This window comes from Mesoplodon bidens (assembly GCF_964165515.1).
Source record: "Mesoplodon bidens genome assembly, chromosome: 10".
Taxonomy (NCBI): Eukaryota; Metazoa; Chordata; class Mammalia; order Artiodactyla; family Ziphiidae; genus Mesoplodon; species Mesoplodon bidens.
The window spans coordinates 53344640-53365164 of record NC_138172.1 but is presented as its reverse complement, the minus strand read 5'-3'; the positions used below and the strand labels follow the sequence as shown (position 1 = coordinate 53365164).

Below are 20525 nucleotides of genomic sequence, written 5' to 3'. Positions count from 1 at the left end.
AGAATCAAAATGGTACGCAATCTGGTGCCAGACTAGAGGGATGTACTGAATGGTAATCATGCTGGTGCTGGGATGATTTGTGTTCTTTAAATATCCTCAAGCCTCCTGTTATAAACAGACTGGCTTTTCTTACAACCTATGGGAGGAAAACGATGTTTTTTGGTTGTTGTCATTTTACTTTTTAATGTGCAACTTTCCACAGAAGCCAGGCAACCTAGTTGTCTCAGAGAGACCAGATCCAGCAGAAGGATCCTTGGGGGATTCTGTGATGGTTAATTTTATGTGTTGACTGGCCCCGGATTAAACATTGTTTCTGAGCCCAGGGGAGGGGGCGGTGTTTCCAGATGAGGGTAGCATTTGAATTGGTGGGTGGAGTAATGTAGATATCCCACCCCCATGAGGGTGGGCATCATGCAATCTGCCCAGGGCCTGAATGGAACAAAAGGTGGAGGAAGCAGGAATCGGCCCTTTCTTTCCTGCCTCACTGTGGAGCTGACACCTCATCCTGACTTCTGCCCTCGGCTGGGATTCACACTATCGGCTCCCCTGGGTCTCAGGCCTTTGGACTGAATCCTACCACTGGCTTTCCTGCGGTTCCACCTTGCAAACCACAGATCCCATGGCTTTTCAGCCTCCACAATCTCATAATAAATCTATTTAAATTTCTATCTTCTGTTGGTTCTGTGCTGTTTCTCTGAAGAACCCTGACTAATAGAGTCACCTCCCCTGGGCAAGGCCTCCAGACAGGGATACACTCAGAGTCTCCCCAAGCAGACTTCCCGTCTGAACCAGCATCTGACCTTGACATCTGTGCTCAGCCCACGGCCCTAGTTCCCGCCTCTAGGAGACACGTGGCTGCTTCCTGCTTCAGACCAGAAGCCCACCTCCAGGTCACTAACTCTCCCCACAGACCTCCAGCTCCATGGAGCCATCCTTCCAAGGAGCAGAAGTCAGACACCAGCAGTGCCTAGGCAAGGAAAGCCCAGACAGATTTCAATTGGCCCTCAGCGTTTAAATTTTTAAAAATTCCTTGACACCAGGTGAATATCAGATCTCATAAAAATTCTGATTTCTGGCTTCTCTTGAAGAACTGGGCCATCAGCCTGTGACGGCCTGGAGGTCAGTGGCATCCACCCTTTTAGATACGGACGCTGGGTCTGCCCCGCCCTCACCGGCCTGTTTCGCCCCGCCCTCACCGGCCTGTTTCTCTCATCGATGCTGCCAGGCTCCTGACCAGCCTGCCTTAAAAATTGTGGCACCAGGCTTCCCTGGTGGCACAGTGGTTGAGAGTCTGACTGCCGATGCAGGGGACGCGGGTTCGTGCCCCGGTCCGGGAAGATCCCACATACCGCGGAGCGGCTGGCCCCGTGAGCCATGGCCGCTGAGCCTGCGCATCCGGAGCCTGTGCTCCGCAACGGGAGAGACCACAACAGTGAGAGGCCTGCGTACCACAAAAAAAAAAAAAAAAAATTGTGGCTCCTACACCTTTGTCATTTCCAATTCTGTTCTCAGAATGCTGCCCGGCTGTGCCACAAACAACTGGGCACAGGGCGCCTTGCCCAGCACCCGGTGGGCAGTCGGGGGTTGAGGGGCGTGGGGGGGTCCCCTTCCAACACCACTTCCATCAGCAGCGCGGGAAGGCGGACCCCCGCGGGCCTCCCCGGCACGTCCATCCCCCATTGGGCCCCTGGGAGGCAAAGCTCTGAAAGGGTGCTGTCATGGAGAAGGTTCCAACCCACCCAGGTGTGGAGCTGGGCTGGGAGGGGCTTCCCGACCAATCTGCTACTGAAGGCAGAGCAGCAGGGCTGTGGTCTTTGTGAAGCAGGACGCCTCCAGAGCCGCAGCCCCACTCCGTGCCTCCCCGCGGGCGGGTGCGCCTCCCTGATGGGGGAGCCATGGCCACCATGCCCAGATCTCCCAGGCGCCCCCTGCCCGTCCGGCGGCCGCGATAGGGGACAGCCCGTCCTCCCCGCCCAGGACGCCCGGTAGGGTCACCTCCTGGATGAAGTACTTGGGCCGCCAGGGCGTGCGGAGGTTCTCCCGCTTCCGCTCCTCCGCGCGCTGCTTCTCCTCCAGCCGCCGCTTTTGCTCGGTGGCGGCGTCGATGTCCCCCAGCCGCAAGCATCGGGTCACCTCCTGCCAGAGGTTCCTGGGAGCGGGGGTCATTGGGGACAGCAAACCGTCAGGCAGGGCCAGCAGCCTGAGGCCTGCGGTCCTGGGCAAGGAAGGGCCTGAGCCAAGGATGCTGGGCTGCAGGGCGGGAGGGGGTGAGCAGCTCACTCCACAGGCCCAGGGCCCCACCTGCACCCAGATCTGAATCCCCTCTCGCCTCCGGGCTCTGAGCGTCTAGACCAATCTAGGGAAGACTGGAGCAATCAAACTGCTCCTACAGACAAAATCTACAGCAGACCCTGCCACGGGGCATTCACCACATTCCTAAACATTTTACATATGGACTAACTCATCTCATCAACACAACACCCCAAGGATATAGATGTGATTCTATCACCCCATTGTAAAGGGGAGAAAAACAGATCCACATAAAGTGAAGTGACCTGCCCGAGGTCAGCAAGCGGATGGATGTGAACAGTGGCTGCTCTCCCACCGGGAGCCCCGTATTAGGAGTTACAGACACTGGGGGATCCGTCACCTCCCCGTGTCCACACGCAAAGTTAGACACACTCATTCATTCACTCACTCCTTCGTTCACTGGAGAAGGTGGCAGCTTCCCTCCTCAGGAAGCCGGGGTGCCCCCTCCAGTCCCACTCTGTGCTGGAGGGGGAGGACCAGCACTGAGGTGAAGGGGGGACACTTCCTCACTTCAGCACATCAGGACCAGTCGGGATTCCGCACGAGGGAACCAGCGGACTTCTCCGCAGCGATCACCAGCACCCCTACCCCCATCCCCGGCTTTGGGGACATGATGTCTCTGCAGCTGGGGCCGAGCAGACGCTCCCCGTTAGATCCTGGGCCAGGAGCCCGCAGGGGAGTGGCCAGTGCATCCAGGACAGCAGCCCTCCTGTGGGACCCGAGCCCAGGAACCGATGGGGCCCGGGCTCTGGCTGCAAGGCCAGCCTGCCCACCGCCGCCCAGCACCCCACCATGCAGAGGGTACAGTGGCACCCTGGCTCCTAACTTACACAGGAGAAACCTCTGGAAGGTGGGAGAAAGCCAGGTCCTACCAGCCTCACAGCGCTTGCTCTTTCTACCGTGCCCTGATAGCTGACTTAAGAGGGGGAAAAGATGGCCTAAAACAGGAAAGGAAGGTGGGGAAGGAGACAGGGAGGGCTGGGTGCCGGGTCAAATCAGTCTTTGCCATCACCTGAACCCTCAACACACACCCGGCGCTGAGGGAAGGACTGGGTGCCCGGGCATCCAGGGTTGGGGTGCTCTCAGGGCAGGACCTCCCCTGATAAGGCCCATCATAAAATAGTGGCCCCAAATTTAGAGGGTAGAGGGCGCCAGGGACTGCAGATGGGGTGGTGAGCAAAGAACCGGCCCACAGGTCAAGGGCTCTGCCCAGACACCCACAGGGTCCAACCAAGAGCCCCCTGGAGGGGCTCTGCTTCAGAAGGCTCTGAACTTCAGGACAAAGGGAAAAGCAGAAAAGCCTTCAGGGCGGAGAGGGTGGGGGCAAGTCGGCAAGAAAAGCAAAAAGGAAGCCCAGGGGAGCCTTTGCTAGAAGCGGAGGTCCCGGTGGCCAAGGGCCAGGTGGTGGCTAGGCCGGGTGTGGCCAGCATTGCTGCGTGGAAGGCTCCAGCCCGAGCAGGATGCCTGCGCCGGCCAGGCTCTGAGCATCGCGAGCACATTGACAGCAGTGGGCCGATGTAAGAGCAGCTTCACTCTCCCCTTAATGGGGCAGGGGTTCCCCTGCACAGGGGCTGGTGGGGGCCGGGCCACTGTGGGGCTGAGACCACTAGGTGGGCCCTCCTTCACCTCCTCAGGTGAGGCCTGGCACAGGTGACTAGGCTCAGGTGCTCTGAGTGGCAGGCCCTACACCTCAAGGCCATTCCCGCCTCAGGGAACAAGGTGGGCTGCTGGGTTTGTCAATAGCCCAGGTCCAGGTTCCAGTGAAGTCCACGTATGCGAGACAAGAAGAGGCGATATGCCCCTCTGTCTGGTTCCAGACTCCATCCTCTATCCATCCCACTCCCAGCAAGGCTTAATGAGGAGCAGCTAAGCTACTCAACAGTCTTGGAAGAACAGCTCACAGGAATCATAGTTTTGTTCTCAACAGCCATACCAGAAACAAGCGGTGCCGTGACAGCAACCACAGGGCCCCTGGTTCTGGGGAGGTGTCGTCAGAGGCCAGGGGAGGGATTCCTTCCTGTCACAGCCCAAAGGGCTGGGTTCACGCCCTCCATTTGGACTCAGAGAAGGTTACACTCTGATCAACAAGAACGAGTGGACTAATCCGACCACAAAGCCAAGTTTCCAGGACACTGCAGCCCTCTTTCTATTAAACTCGGTGATAATGTATAATTTATACACACTGGTATCCCTGCTTTGTTTCCACATAAAAAGCACCTTTCCAATTTCATTACAAACTCTTCTTGTAATGGCAAACCCTTTCAGAGAATCATCTGTAATTTCACTTTAACCCTATATCCTCTTTCTACAGATCAGCATGCTTTTAGATGAGAGCGGGGGCCAGCAAACGTTCTCTGTAAAGGGCCAGAGAGGAAACGTTTTAGGCTCTGCAGGCATTTGGTCTCAGTCGCAACTGTTTCACTGCTATTGTAGCCAGAGGGCAGCCACAAACAAGATACAAACAAAAGGACGCCTCTGTGTTCCTGTAAAATTTTACAAAAATCAGCCAGAGATGGGATCTGGCCCATGGGCCATAGCTGGCTGACCTCCTGGATTAAAAAATTAAAATGGCATAGTTCCAGAAGATTCTGCTTCTGTACCTGCATAAACATCACTTTAAGTGGCTTGCGGGATATTCATATGATAGAGTGAATTCTCCATAATTCACTTAACTGTTTTCTAGTTGTTGCACGGTTAGATGGTTTCTTTTTCTTCCTTTTGTTTATCTTTTAGCTTTTTTTTTTTAAATACCCAAATTTCATATTTAAAACCTTTTGTGGGGCTTCACTGGTGGTGCAGTGGTTGAGAGTCCGCCTGCCGATGCAGGGGACACGGGTTCGTGCCCCGGTCCGGGAAGATCCCACATGCCGTGGAGTGGCTGGGCCCGTGAGCCATGGCCGCTGAGCCTGCGCGTCCAGAGCCTGTGCTCCACAACGCGAGAGGCCACAGCAGTGAGAGGCCCTCGTACCGCAAAAAAAAAAAAAAAAAAAAAAAAACCTTTTGTGAATTGAAGAATTTTCCCTTACATGAGATTCCCAGAAATGGACTACAAGAGGTGAACTCACAAATTTAAAGCTACTGATCCAAACAGCTAACCTGCACACCTTCCTACCGGAAGCACAGGGCATAGAGTGTTAATTTTATCACAGCCTTGCAGGCACTGAATTTTTTTGAATTATGTTGCTAATCTGGTAAGAAAAAACAAAGTATCTCATTGCTTTGCTGCACAGTTCTTTGATTACTAGCATCTCTCTGTATTTAGCTTTGCAATTAAGTAACAGACCCACAGAGTTGACAAACTCTTTTAGGACAGGCGTTAAAGTCTGGGCGGGCTGTCTTCACACTCCACCCCATGACTGCAGAGCAACTAAACAAAGGATCTACACCTAAGTGACATACAGAGGACAATTCAAGTTTCCAAAGGAATTAGAATGCGATTCCTGGCCCCTTTGCATTGGGCTTCCTCTCTGCCCCTTGGGTTAAGTGCTGAGGACAACAAAGCTTGGAGAGGAACACATGGCCTGGTCCCCACCTGGACTCCATGGGGCCCTGCTTCTCCAGGGGTCGGATCTTCTTGGGGTACACTGGCAGCATGGTCGTGTCAATGACCTTGGTCTCCCCGTTGTTGTAGGTGAACTCTAGGGTCCCATTCCACTCCCCGTGGGCTTTGCACACAATGGTGTTGGTCGGGTTGTGCTTCACTTCTGCTGTGACCCTGAATTAATGAAGCATCGAATAAACATGCTTTGCAAGATTATTAGAACAGAGACCGACTTCAAAAGGCATCCTCACATGTAGAGATTTTTTTTATGGGGTTCTTCTTGCTCTTTTGCTCAAAGACTAGCTCTTAAGATGTGATCTAATATCCTTGAGCAGAAAAAAGCATCAGTGGGAAAACAGATAGGATCTGAATAAAGTCTGTAGATCAGTTCATAGGAATGCAGCAATGTTAATTTCTTAGTTTTTTTTCAGTTGAAGTATAGTTAATTTACAATGTTGTGTTAGTTTCAAATATACAGCAAAGTGATTCAGTTACACACACACACACACATACACATATACTTTTTCAGATTCTTTTCCCTTATAGGTTATCACAAGGTATTGAACATAGTTCCCTGTGCTATACAGTAGGTCCTTGTTGTTTACCTATTTTATATATAGTAGTGTGTATATGTCCATCCCAAAGTCCTAATTTATCCCCGCAATTTCTTAGTTTTTTTCAATTAATATTGTTTTACTGATTTTTGACAATAAATTAGATAGGCGGTTGAAAATTATACATGTTTTACACTATATACTGTGATTTGTTTAGTTGAATTTCATCAATTTCTTAGTTTTGATAAAAACACCAAGGTTTTATAACATGTTATTATTGGGGTGGAAATCACAAAACTCAGTAAAAACAAAATATAAATATCAATTAAGTCTATCTGGTCTATTGTGTCATTTAAAGTAGAACTAACTACCATATGACCCAGCCATCCCACTACTGGGCATATACCCTGAGAAAACCATAATTAAAAAAGACACATGTACCCCAATGTTCACTGCAGCACTATTTACAATAGCCAGGGCATGGAAGCAACCTAAGTGTCCATCGACAGATGAATGGATAAAGAAGATGTGGCACATATATACAATGAATATTAACCATAAAAAGAAATGAAATTGGGTCACTTGTAGAGACGTGGATGGACCCAGAGACTGTCATACCGAGTGAAGTAAGTCAGAAAGAGAAGAACAAATATCGTATATTAACGCATATATGTGGGATCTAGAAAAATGGTACAGATGAACCTATTTGCAGGGCAGGAATAGAAAGGCAGACATAGGGAACGGATGTGTGGACACGGGATGCGGGGGGCGAAGGGGAGGGTGGGACGAATTGGGAAATTAGGTTTGACAGAAATACACTACAACATGTGTAAAATAGATAGTGGGAAGCTGCTATATAGCACAGGGAGCTCAGCACAGTGCTGCGATGGCCTAGATGGGTGGGAGGGGGGAGGGGAGGGGGAGGGAGGTCCAAGAGGGAGGGGATATATGTATACATATAGCTGATTCACTTCACTGTACAGCAGAAACTAACACAAGATTGTAAAGCAATTATACTCCAATAAAAAATGTATATAAAATTTATATTTATATATATATATATATATATATATATATATATATATACCCTTCTCCTCCCTCAAATAGCAACTAATAGTGTACATTTCAACCACCAAAAGAGTGTGAGAGTCTAGGGGGAACTTTTCGATCACTAAACAAGGTCGAACCCCTCCAGCCTGGCTTCACAAGGGCCCCTGGTGGCGATGTGTGGCCCTTTGCCTCAACCACCCGGCCCGGGGGCTCCCGGTCTCAGCTCTGGGTGAAGGCAGAGCTCACCTCCCTCTCCCCAGGAGCCCGCTGTAGGCAGAGTAACACAGCAGAAACGGGAGGTGGAGAAGCCCGGGGCCTCTTTTTCTGATGGCCAAGCTTGGGATGAATTTGGTGTTTTCAAACCCAGGTCTGGAATTTTTCTCCCTGAGCCTGAACACCTCCGGGAGCCCAGGCGGCATCAGGAATCCTCCCAGCGGCACACAGCGGAAGGGTATCCGTGCTGTGCTGGTAACGCTTTAACAACGGGCTCGCCAGGAGGGAAAATGCCTGGTTTACAGCTTTTGCCAGTTTCTGTGCTGCCCCACCCACAGCGGATCTCAAGCTACCACTGGGGCATGAGGGGCCGCGGAGCTGGGGAGAAACGTGCATAATCAGCTCTTGGGGGCTGGTATGTTTGGCTCCAAAATGGCCACTGAAGGTGCCTACTTTCCAGAGGACACTCCAGCACCCCACGTGAACGCCATCCAGAAAAACTTTCCAAGAAAAAGGTCAAAGATGGGGGCTTGCTTATTATCCAGCGATCTGCTCCAAAGGGGGAAATTTATAATTGGAGCCATAAAAACGAGGTGATGCTCCCCTCAAACAGCGGGCCTCTCCTTCTGTTTCTTAGGACTGCTTCCCAGCTTCCAAAAGGAGAGAAACGGTCCTGCTCTCATAGATGCAGGATTCGGGATGTTGCATGGAGCTCACAGAACAACTGCATCAGTGCAGGTCAGGCCTCGGGCCTCGGAAGCGAGAGGTTATGATAAAGCCAGAAGCCCTTTGTTCTCTGGGGCATGTTCCACCCACACATCGTCAGACTGGGGAGGGTTCAAGACGCTGCCCAGTGAGACATGTCATCTGAAACAGATCTGTTAACTTGATCTTGATTTTTCAACTCATCCCACGGCTGGAACCCAGTCTTCTGATGCAGACAAGAAACCTGGGGCATCGTGATCGCACAGAGACGGAGTCTCCCTAGCCCCTCCTACCTGTGGACCTTCCCCCCGTAGAAAGGCTTTGTGTGGAAGATCACTGTCGCTGAGTACCCGGTCTTGGCGCAGGTGATGCTGACTTTTCCTCCGAGCTCCACCCAAGGGATGGTGAGGATGGACCGGGCGTAGGCACTGGGCAGGGTGAACACATACTCCTCCCCATGCTCCAGGAGCCGCAGCACACCTGAGGAAGACAGGAGGGAAGGGTTAGGCTCGGACACGAGGAAAGCACAGCTGGTGAAACCGAGGAGGACCCTGAGGGGCTCCCGGGCACCGAGGCCTTTTTGTCTTCCGTTTCTTGTAGTCTCCATGACCTTCCCTGAGGTCCAAAGGGCAGATTGCAACAGTTGCTAATCAAGGGAGGAGCAGCCAAGAAACCACCTGAGGCAAAAGATTAAAGGGACTGGAGAAGCTCATCAAGATTAGGAGACGTGGGCTTCCCTGGTGGGCTTCCCTGGTGGCGCAGTGGTTGAGGGTCGCCTGCCGATGCAGGGGACGCGGGTCCGTGCCCCGGTCCGGGAAGATCCCACATGCCGCAGAGCGGCTGGGCCCGTGAGCCATGGCCGCTGAGCCTGCGCGTCCCGAGCCTGTGCTCTGCAACGGGAGAGGCCACAGCAGTGAGAGGCCCGCATGACGCAAAAAAAAAAAAGATTAGGAGACCTAATAGCACAGGAGACCCTGCACACACCCTAATCTTGTCAGCAACCCCACCCTTGAACCATTGCTATAAAACTCCTCATCAAATTCTCCCCAGTTGGGACACACAGTTTTCGAGGGCAGGAGCCCACTGTGTCCCCCTTTGCCTGGCAAAGCAATAAAGCTATCCTTTTCTACTTCACCCAAAACTATGTCTCCGAGATTCGATTCAGTACCAGTGCACAGAGAAGCTGAGCTTTGGGCATCACTGGGGACCAGAAGACGCAAAGATGAGAAACCAAACACGCTCCTGCAACAGACGTCACGCCTCCCACCTCCGCAAAGGCCGGCCACCCACGTGCCATTTATCTATTCGCTGCATGTCTACTGCGTGAGAGATGCTGAGAACACATGGTGAGCAAGACAGACCCGCTCTCTGCCCTCAAGGAGCCAAAGAGAAAGGTGGGCGTGCATGAAGCACTCGCAAACACAAAACTGTGACTGTGATGGGGTGGGAGGGGGAGGTGTCTGGGGCCTCCAGCAGCAGGAGCTGAGCTGGGAAGGGAGGCTTCCCGGTGGAAGGGACACTCGAGCTGGCTAAGAGTTGAATTGGGGAAGAGGGGAGGGAAAGTAGAAGCAGGGGGAGGCATATGCAAAGGCCCTGTGGTGGGAAGGAGCCGGGTGAGCACGGGGGTCTGAGAAAAGGGCCCCAGGGAAGAAAGGGAAGTGGTAGGTATAGGTACGGAGGCTGCCCAGGTCTACAGGGGCCAGGCCTCGTCTTTAAACTTCGCAAAAGCCTGTTAAGGAGCTCTACCTTTATGCTGAGAGCAGCAGAGACAACCTCAAAGGTTCTCAGGAAGTTACAAAGCAGAGTGCACAGCTGCTGTCATCACCCGGGGGCACCCACCCCTTGATCAGAGGTTCTCCAGGCTGGGAGCCAAGAACTAGTCTTGGAGAGATCTGATCCTCTTGAAACAATGCAAAATGACATGGGCTTGTCTCTTTTTCTAGGGAAAGGAGCCACAGTTTTGAACAAGTGCTCAAAGGCTGCCGTGAACTACCCCGACAGGCGCCATCTCCCGGGGCTGCTGTACAGCTGGTCCACTGACACCCAGCCCCTGCTCTGGCCTCTCCGGTCGGGCACCCACAGGGCCCCCTCTACTGAGGGCAGCACCTTCTGGGCTGGCAGAGGCCTGGGAACCAGCACGCCTGGCTCGCTGAGGTTTGCTCTGTGTGAGGGGCCTTCTCGGCCTCCCACCCCGCACTGGGGCTTCACTCCCTGTAGAAAAGCCCTCCCAGCTCTATTCCTGCCCACTCTGGGCCTGCAATGGTCAAGTGCAGCAAGAGCCTCAGGAAGGTCAGTTCTGTCCTTCGGCCGGAACTATGTGACTGGAGGTGTCAATGATGTCCCCTCCCTGGGCCTCTGGTTCCTCCACTGGAAAGAGCGAGGAGGGGGCTCCATGTGCCCTGGGGGACCCTTCCTGGCCACCCAGTACTTCCAGGGGCTTCACATGCAGTGTCTTCTGTGAGCTTCACAACTACTCAACGCAGCATTAATTATTATCATTTTTAAATGAGGAGGTGGAAACGGAAACTCAGAGGGGTTAAGTAATTTGACTGGTCGGTACTCCTCTCTGAGGCTAGATAAGCATCTCAATCAACAGAGCTAGATTACTCAGCACTAAAAAAGAATGAAATAATGCCATTTGCAGCAACATGGATGGACCTAGAGATGATCATACTAAGTGAAGTAAGTCAGACAAAGACAAATACCATATGAAATCACTTATATGTGGAATCCAAAATATGACACAAATGAACTTATCTATGGAACAGATTCACAGACATAGAGAACAGACTTGTGGTTGCCAAGGGGGAGGGAATGGAGAGGGAGTTTGGGGTTAGCAGATGCAAACTATTACATATAGGATGGATAAACAACAAGGTCCTACTGTATAGCATGGGGAACTATATTCAACATCCTGTAATAAACCATAATGGAAAAGAATGTATACCTACACACACACGCACACACACACACATATACGTATAACTGAGTCACTTTGTTGTATAGCAGAAATTAACACAACACTGTAAATCAGCTACACTTCAATAAAATTAAAATAAATTTTAAAAAATCAATCAATCAACAGAGATAGAATCTGCCCAGCAGAGAGACAATGTACGTGTGTGTGTCCCTTTCAGCCCTGGGGAGCTCGCCAGGAGAGTCTGAGGAGAGGGGACTAAAGGTACAAAGGGATCACGAATGCTGAGTTTCCAAAGTCAATATGAAGATGTACTCAGGAGTCACTCAATTTACCCTTAAGAACTCCTTGCATCGCCCATGAGCTACAGTTTTTGGAACAAACCAGGCTTGTCCAGAACCCGCAACCTCACCCCCAGGTAAGTCCAGCAAAGTTACACCTGCTGACCCACAGACACAGGGGGCTGGTGTGGAAACCCCAGGTGACGGGCCCATGTGCATCTGGGAGTTGTGACCTCCCCCAGGGAGGCGGGATGCTCACACATGGGCACAGGCAGGAGAGAAGATCCCCCCCCCCAAGAAAAAGCAGACTCAGGTCACTCACAATCGCGTGGGCAGGACTGGGGGGCAGAGATCGCAGCAACATTTAAATCTCTCTCCCTAACCAGGAAGAGAATTGAATACATGTAACATAAATGCACAGACAGCACGGCTCCACTACACCAAATACACTGAATATCAGAGCACATTGACTTCTCCCCACCGCCCCACTCGCCAGAGCTCTCAATGAAATTACACCATCTTCCCCAAAACCAAGCCTTGGGCCACGGAACACCCTCCCTCTGTCACTTATCCCTCCCCACAGCTCAGGGGGCAGAGCTGCCCCAGGTGACCGCTGAGGCCCGTCCTGTGATGCACAAGGGTGGACCTGTGTCTGCAAGGAGGATTCGACACCAATGTGTCGCTTCTTACAGCCTGTGCTCAGGACCCTGGAAGAAGAATGGCCAGGCCTGGTATACTTTTTGTTTCCAAGCGTACTTTGTGTCTTTCTTAGAATTAGGCTGCTAAGAAGAGAGTGAAGCGGGTGGTAAGTTCATGCCGAACAGGTCTGACACCAACAGTGAAGAGAAACCGGAAGTGGAAGTTGGAAAGAGGGAGGCTCCAGCAGACTCCCCACCCCCACCCCGCCCCAGTTCTACTGGCAAGCCTCCGGTTCCCTGAGTGCCAGCCGCATTTCCCTGAGTGTCAGCCGCATCCTCATAGCCTCAGGGCCTGTGGCAGCGGGAGGGGCCCTGAGACCCTGAGGAGGAGGCTGCCGGTCCCTCTGTCGCCTGCCTTCAAGGGCCCAGAGAAGGCAGCTCTCTGTCCCCCATCCTCACCCTCCATGTTGATGGACTATGTGGCAGTAAAGTCCTCCCAGGGGCCCAAATGTCCCCTGACAGCACTGCCCCACCCCCGATGTCTACGATGTCCCCCTCTGCTGTCAACCTTTCCAGGCTTTGACCTGCCATACTTTGGGGACCCCCACCCGTTTGCACATCCTGCGGTGGCCTCTCTCCGCGGGCCAGGACCACGCGACAGCCATGAGCGCCACATGCTGAGTCTTCCTGGTCTCATTCATGAATATAAACTTGGTAAGGTAGGACCATACCACTGATATTTTCTTTAGAGCATGCTTACCTGGAGCATACGCCACCATTTTTTAAAAGCCCTAGATGAGATCTCAGAGGATCATTCCAACTCCTCCGTCCCTCGCCAGCCTGGTGACCTTAAGTTCTCTGCCCCTCAGCTGCCTCATCCGTGATGCAGGGATAACGGTACCCGCACCTCACAGGGCTGTAAAAAAGGCAACACTGAAACTCAGCTAAGGGCACGCAGCCTGCTACACCGCTGGAATCCTGATCACACCCCCATCTCTTGGCAGGTAAATTCTTAGCAGTGGTACTTCCACTTGGGAACAAAGAAGAAATCACAAAATCTGCTGATGGCGGATGCACATAGTGGGTGGGGAGGCATCCTCCTCCCGCTCATCTTCAGAAAAACCTCTTCCAAACCAAGGTGAAACTTCCCGCAAGTCCACAGAAATCAGAAAAGTGAGCCCAAGAGCAAGGCTGGTTTAAAGCACCGGCAAGACCACACCCCCAGGCTCTTTTCTGAAAATCCATAAATGTGTGCTCACTCATTAAATCACCGGCAATTATGCCTTCCCAGGACTCTTTTTTTCAAGATTGCATACAAAAATCTGTCCCTAATAATGAATAAAAGACTATATTAAAACTAGACTTGCAAACGGGCTCACAAATGAAAGCTCCTTTTTAATTAGCCTAATTGCTGAGAGAAGCTGAAAAACACTGAATAATCCATCTTTCCAGGACATAGCTAGTCCTCAAGCTGGGAGATTTTTGCTTTAAATCCCACAAATTGATTTATCAATAAACATAAGGCCAAGCATTAAGATTTTCAAACTGATAAATTTAAAATAACTCTGAGGAACCAAAATATTCCGACAGGGCGTTGACTCTGGAAAGATAGCACAGAATCACGGAAAGCAACTCCGGGGAGCTGGTCTTCAGGGCCCACAGTGCTGGCATTCATGGACAAACGGGTCCCTGCCCATCCCCACAGACCCAATTCAGAGGCTGTGCCATTTACTGGGCGCTGGTCTGGAGTTCTGGCGGGGAGGGGTTTCAAGAGAAGCTGGATGAGCTGTGTCCCGAGCGGTGAGGGTGGGTACCAAGCAGAGGTGCCTCTGATTCCATCCACGGATGGATGTCATCTCGGGGTTGGCTCAACAGTGTCACGCTTAGGGACTTTCAGTGTCAGAGCCGAGGGACCATTCCGGGGAGGTCCCTGAGCTACAACCTCGGGGAATTCAAGGCATAACGAAGCACTTGATAATGGCATTTTATAGCCAAATAGGCCACAGCCTTAGGGCAATCATTTAAAACGTAAGCCCATGTATTTACATACAAAATTTCAAGTGGACCCATCTAATCTTTAAAATGAAGGGTTGGAGGGACTTCCCTGTCAGTCCAGTGGTTAAGACTCATCGCTTCCAATGCAGGGGGCGCGGGTTTGATCCCTGGCTGGGAAACTAAGATCCTACGAGCCGCACGGCAGCCAAAAGTTAAAAAAAAAAAAAAGAAAAAGAAAAGAAAAGAAAAGAAAAAATGAAAGATGGGGAAAAAATGTCACTTCGTGCCCTATCAACAAATTCATGGAAGTTGCTGGATCAGTGCAGGGAATGGAGTGAGGAAGGAAAAGCATCCCACCTCCCCCACCCGCCCTCCCCATAACCCATCCCCCAAAGGAGCCCTGAGGACAGGAACCAGAACCTTTGGCTTTGAAGTCTGGGGATTCTTAGAAGCATTTTGTGTGAAAAATCAGAAAAACTGTGTGTTGCAGAGCTTACATTTAATTAATATGAAAGAAAGGGGGACGTAGCTACTGAAAGGACTGAGACAAACTTAAAGCCTCACAAGAATGAGAGACGGTCCCCTGACCCTCTCCAGGCCTGTCGACAGCAGGAATACATGGGGGTGGGGGGTGGCCAGGAAGGGGCCTTCCACGGTCTCTCTCCAGAATCTTCCTTCTGCTTTCTTCACTGAGAAGTTCTAGGTAGAATCTTCCAGCAGGGAGAAGTGAGGGCAGCAAATCCCAGCTCCGCTCCAGGGATGCTACAGCCGAGGGTCTCAGCAGAGGGTGTTACGTGGTGTCCCACACACGCACAGCCTTAAGAGTCTGTCCAGGGCTGTGCAGAGTGAATGAAGGCTGCAACCCCTACCGGCTGCCTGGAAGGAACAGGGCCGCCGAGCCCCGAACATCAGAGGCCGACCCTTCACGCGACACAGACACGCAACACATACAAGTCTCCAGGCTCTACATGACAAGCTTTAACCTCAGCCGGGACCTCACCCAGAACTCTGGCCTGTAGAGACACTGTTTGCTCAAGCCCCCCTCTCAAACGTCTAAACCCCAACACAACCTGTGCTCTCTCTCCAAACTAATCCCCTCTTCAGTCTTCCCCACCTTAGTTAATGGCTATTCCATCCTTCTAGTTGCTCAGGTCAAAAGCCTGGTGTCACCTTTCTCTCATACCTCACATCCAATCCAGATGTGTCCGATGAGGGGTTAATATCCAAAATATACAAAGAACTCACACAACTCAACATCAAAAAAAACCAGACAGCCCGATTGAAAAATAGGCAGAGGACCTGAATAGACATTTTTCCAAAGCAGATATACAGATGGCTAAGAGGCACATGAAAAGATGCTCAACGTCACGAATCATCGGGAAAATACAAATCAAAACCACAATGATGTATCACCTCACACCTGTCAGAATGGCCATCATCAAAAAGATCACAGATAACAAATGGTGGCGAGGATGTGGAGAAAAGGGAGCCCTCCTACACTGTTGGTAGGATGTAAATTGTTGCAGCCACTATGGAAAACAGTATGCAGGTTCCCAAAAAACTAAAAATAGAACCACCATACAATCCAGCAATTCCACTTCTGGGTATTTATCCAGAGAAAACGAAAACACTAATTAAAAGGGACATGTGCACCCCTATGTTCATAGCAGCCTTATTTATAATAACCAAGATATGGAAACAATCTAAGTGCCCATCAACAGACAAATGGATAAAGAAATTGTGGTATAAATATACCATGAAATATTATTCAATCATAAAAATGAATGAAATTCTGCCATTTGTGACAACAGGGATGGACCTAGAAGGTATTATGCTAAGTGAAATAAGTCGGAGAAAGACAAATGCTGTACGATTTCACTTATAGGTGGAATCTAAAATGAATGAACAAACAGAACAGAACAGAAACAGAGTCATAGATTCACAGAACAAACAGGTGGTTGCCAGAGGGGAGAAGAGAAATAGATGAGTGAGATTAAGAGGTACATACTTCCAGTTGCAAAATAAATGAGTCATGGGTATGCAGCGCACAATGTAGGGAATAGCGTCAATGATTATGTAATATCTTTAAAAAAAAAAAAAAAAAAAAGCTTTGGCATCACCTTTCACTCATACCCCACATCTGATCTCTCCACTTCAGAATTCATCCAGATTCCCACCCTGTGTTACCTCCGCACCATTCCTGCCCTGGTTCAAGCCACTATTGCCTTTTGCCTGGATTATTATCATAATCTCCTAACTGGTCTCCTTGCGTCGCCTTCCCCCTCTTATGGTCTAGTTTCAACAAGCAGCTGGAACAATCTTGCTAAACCAAAAGTCAGATCATAATACTCTCCTGTTCAAAGCCTGCAAAGACTTGGCAGCTCACTTAGTGGGATGGCCAACACCCCTGCCAGTGGCCCCCCGAGGCCCCACGTGACCTGGACTCAGTCACCTCTCCGACGGCATCTTCTCCCTCCCACCTCCCTTCTCCCGGCTCCAGCCACATAGGCTTCCAGTCTCAGATCGGCATGCAGGGATGCCCCTGCCTCTGGCCCCTCTGCCTCTGGCCTTGTTCTCTCCACCAAGACACACTCCCCCGGTAATCGACAAAGCCTGTCCTTCATCACCTGCTTGGGTCCTTCATCACCCCCTGGGTCTTTGCTCAACTGTCACCTTCTCGGTGACGTCTTCCCAGCTGCCACCCCAACCCATTCCAAAGTCCCACTGCTCTCTCCCCACCATTCCTAGATCCTTTATTTTATTCCCAGGTCCCTTCCCACCTTAATTTTTTTCCATAGCACTTAACAACTTCCAAAGCACTACACAATTGTATTTCCCCAGCAGAAGAGAGAGCTCTGTGAGAACAGAGATTCTTGTGTCTGTTTTGCTCATTCAAGTACCCATGGCTCCCAAGACAGTGGCTGGCAACCAGTAGGCGCTCAGTAAGAGCATGCTATGTCAATGAAAGGTGTTCTCATCTCCTGGGGTTTGGAAAGGGCTTCCAAGGAGCCGTGTATGCCCTGAAACTGAAAGCCAAATTCTGTGCTGGATTTTTCTTTTTCCTGAGAGTCTACAGCCAGAATCTCACGGGGATTTATGACAAAAGAAGTTGAAGAACCACAAACACAGGTTCCTGAATTTGACAAGGATGATTATAGTTTCCCTCATACAATGAATAACCTTCATTCACAGCTATCTGCTAATAGAGAAACGTGTGATCCACGAGTGGTCTGATTATACTGGGTTTTCCCTTCAGAACTGCAAGCCCAGCTTCCAGAGATTTGCCTTGGGAATTATTTATGAGCAGATTTTGAATAGGCAGCACTATGATCTTCATTGTTTGTGAGCCAGAAACTGGTGAGAATGAAGAAAAATGTGTTTTCATAGATTTGAAGCCAACTCTAATATTCATACAGAGCTGGAAAGAAAAGGATCTGTAAGGCGGCTCACACACGAGTAGCAGGTGAAGATCCAGGTGGGCAGCCTCAGAGGCAAACAGCTGCATCCCGCTTACCCCATCACCTCGGCCGCTTTGGGAAATGACCAGAACCTGGTTCCCAAATAGCAAAACCCGTCCATATTTCCAAGCCGCCCACTTAGTCCCAATTCCGTAACGAAATAAAAACAAAGGCCTCCACACACAAAACCTCAAGTGCCCATCAGGTACACAAATGTCCCTTGGTCAGAGCCCAACTCCACCCAGCGATTTCGCTTACCTTCCCCAATCATTGAGACCCCCACGGACATGCCCATGAACTTGCTTTTGGTCCATACGTGAGTGTTGATGCACAGCCTCTTCTCCTTGCACTCACAGTAGAAGCAGGAGATGGGCGGGTGGTGGGACACCTGCTCGGCCACGAACCGCATTTTGTAGTTCTCGGAAGGGTCGTCGGCCATCGGGTGTTCATGGCCGGAGGGAGAAGGGGCGGCAGTCCTCTTGGGCTTGACCCTGTCCTTGGGAACCTCCCAGGAGCAGTGGAACGTCTCGCCGATGATGGGGTTGTAGGGTTTCTTGGCCAGGGTGCCCTTGCGGCCCTCGTGGAAGGCGGTGAGGTAATATTCCACGAAGCCGATGACCCTGTCCTGTGGCGTGGCCCCTGCGGTGACAGCCAGCAGCAGGTCTGGGTGTGCCAGGAAGTCTGCGTACATCTCCAGCAAGGACCGCTTCTCGAGAATGAACGTGGGAAGCACCACCTGCGGCCAGAGGAGACAAAGTCAGACAGCAAGGCCTATGGGTGCAGGAGAAAGCTGGAAAGGAAAAAAGCAAGGCTGCAACCCCCGTCAAGCGAGGTCCTAAGGCCGGGCACCAGGGACCAGTCCCTCTGATTTGTGCACACGTGACAAATCAGAGCAAAGAACATCCAAGGAATTGGAAGCGGCTGCAGCGGTGGCATCAACGCCAACCCAGCTTCATGGATTAGACTGCCCTGAGCCATTTTCCTGGGCTGAAACAACAGCCTCTGTCCCTCCGTCCACGGCCAGTGCCCTGCTAACAGGCAACCCTCTTTCACACCCCATCATTTAGAGACGTGAAGAAAATAGCTCCAAAGGGCTTTTTCGTATTCTTCCTGCCATCAGGCACAACCAAGGGGGATGCTCAGTGTGTTCCCACAAACACGGATACTGGGGCTCGTTGGTGCTGCATCAAAGGGGGGCCCAGGTAGAGCAGGACCCACCACTAAGAACATCTGTTTGGAGATCTCTGTAGGAAGAGCAGCGTATAAACCCTCACGGGATCAGGGCAGGGAAGGAATGTGGAAAGGGCCCGACAAATGTCTCCGGAGGCAAGGCCAGCTAGCGGGCAGTGTCCACAGTGGCTGCCACGGAGAAGAGGGGCCGTGGGTAGAGGCTGCCCCCTAGGCTGGGCCAGAAGAAATGAGCAGAAGTTACAAAGAAGTAGGCTGGTACTTAATACTGAAGCTTCTGGTAAATGGACTGGCACAGGGGCCATCCCCTCGGTGCGTCATTGGCCCCATTACTGAAGACAGGTAGGCACTTGGATGCTCTGTCAGGCGCGAAGGGACTCCTCGTTGGTCCAAAGTGGATCCAAGTGGTCCCTCAGGCACCATACAACCCAAGTGCCTAGAACCCAAGGATTAGGTCACTTAGAGCAAATGATGGCTTCTGGGGAGCTGGGAAGCCCTCACCATCCCTGACATGCTGTCACCCCCTCAGTGACCTGATGACGTATTACCGTGCCACCCCTCGGCTGCAAGACACGCTTGCGTTGACCTGGAGCGTCTCTCTCTCTGCTTCTCGAGGTGGCAGTCACGGGGTTCTGAAGCTTGAACAGCCGGGTGAGGGCAGGGGTTGACCGAGGTCACGCAGCTGGTTTACACTCCTCCCTACATGGCCAAGTCTGTCCTCTCTCACGTCATAGGCCCCAACTCCCACGAAAGCACTGCTAACCGATAACACCACACACATATCCGTGACCTGGCCCCCACTTCAGCTGGGACCTTTCCTAGGGAAAGATGGGGATACCGTGGAAGTGAGGTGTCCCGACAGACAGGCGGCCATGAGACAGACAGGTAGACATGAGAGCAGCAAAGCACACAGATTTCAGAGGAAACTGGGGGAAGCCCAGCCCGCTGGGGAGGTGAGGTTGGTGCCCCTTCTAATGCTTTTCGGTCCCACTTGAAAACTATGTCAGAGGACAATGCACCCTCGCTAAGTCGAAAAGCAGCCAGATGTAAAATGAGCATGTAACACAACCCAAGTATCACAGCAACACTCCACATTTAACATGTCTCTCTGGGAGACAGAAGTGAGTGATTTCTACATTCCTTCTGAGTATCTTTCTGCTTTACTCTTGTAATAAACTAGAAGAAGAAACATTATTTAAAACACAACTATGCAAATTAATGGAGATTTCCTAAGTTTCTTTCAGCCACAACTTGACAAACTTGAGCATCTGGCAGCCTGAGGATCTGAGATGGCCGGGAAAAGTGCATCCTGGCTCAGAACCGCCTTCAGACGCCACTGCTATGACCTCCTACGTCTCTGCGTGGGAACAGGTCAAGTTCAGCTGCCATCCCCGTGCCCTGTGAGGCCTGCCCTTCTCATGAGGCTCACAGGGGCCCAGCTGTGTCTCCCATGCCTGCCCCCCACAGAGCCACTCAAGGTCCCCCCAGGAATGCTCCCCACCCAGGCTGTGCAGGTTGAGGCTGTGGATTTCAGCAACCTTGAAACTACCCCCCACCCCCCACCCCCACCCCCACCCCCACCCCCCGCCAATGCGACCAAATCAATTGAAAAAGAAAAGAAGCCACAGGTCCGTATCTCCAGACCTCCCAGAAACACTGCATTCCTGCGCTCCCT

General features: G+C 51.4%; 1 protein-coding gene across 2 annotated transcripts in view; it reads right to left on the bottom strand.

Moving 5' to 3' along the window:
• Positions 1-20525, bottom strand: part of OSBPL10 (oxysterol binding protein like 10) — a 290264-nt gene that overhangs the window by 1872 nt on the left and 267867 nt on the right. For both annotated transcript variants that reach the window (XM_081246970.1, XM_081246971.1), the window contains 4 exons: positions 17921-18398; positions 8667-8853; positions 5843-6025; positions 1996-2149 (listed from right to left, as the gene is read on the bottom strand). In XM_081246970.1, coding sequence (XP_081103096.1) covers positions 1996-2149; positions 5843-6025; positions 8667-8853; positions 17921-18398 — 1002 coding nt within the window. The remainder of the gene's footprint in view (positions 1-1995; positions 2150-5842; positions 6026-8666; positions 8854-17920; positions 18399-20525) is intronic.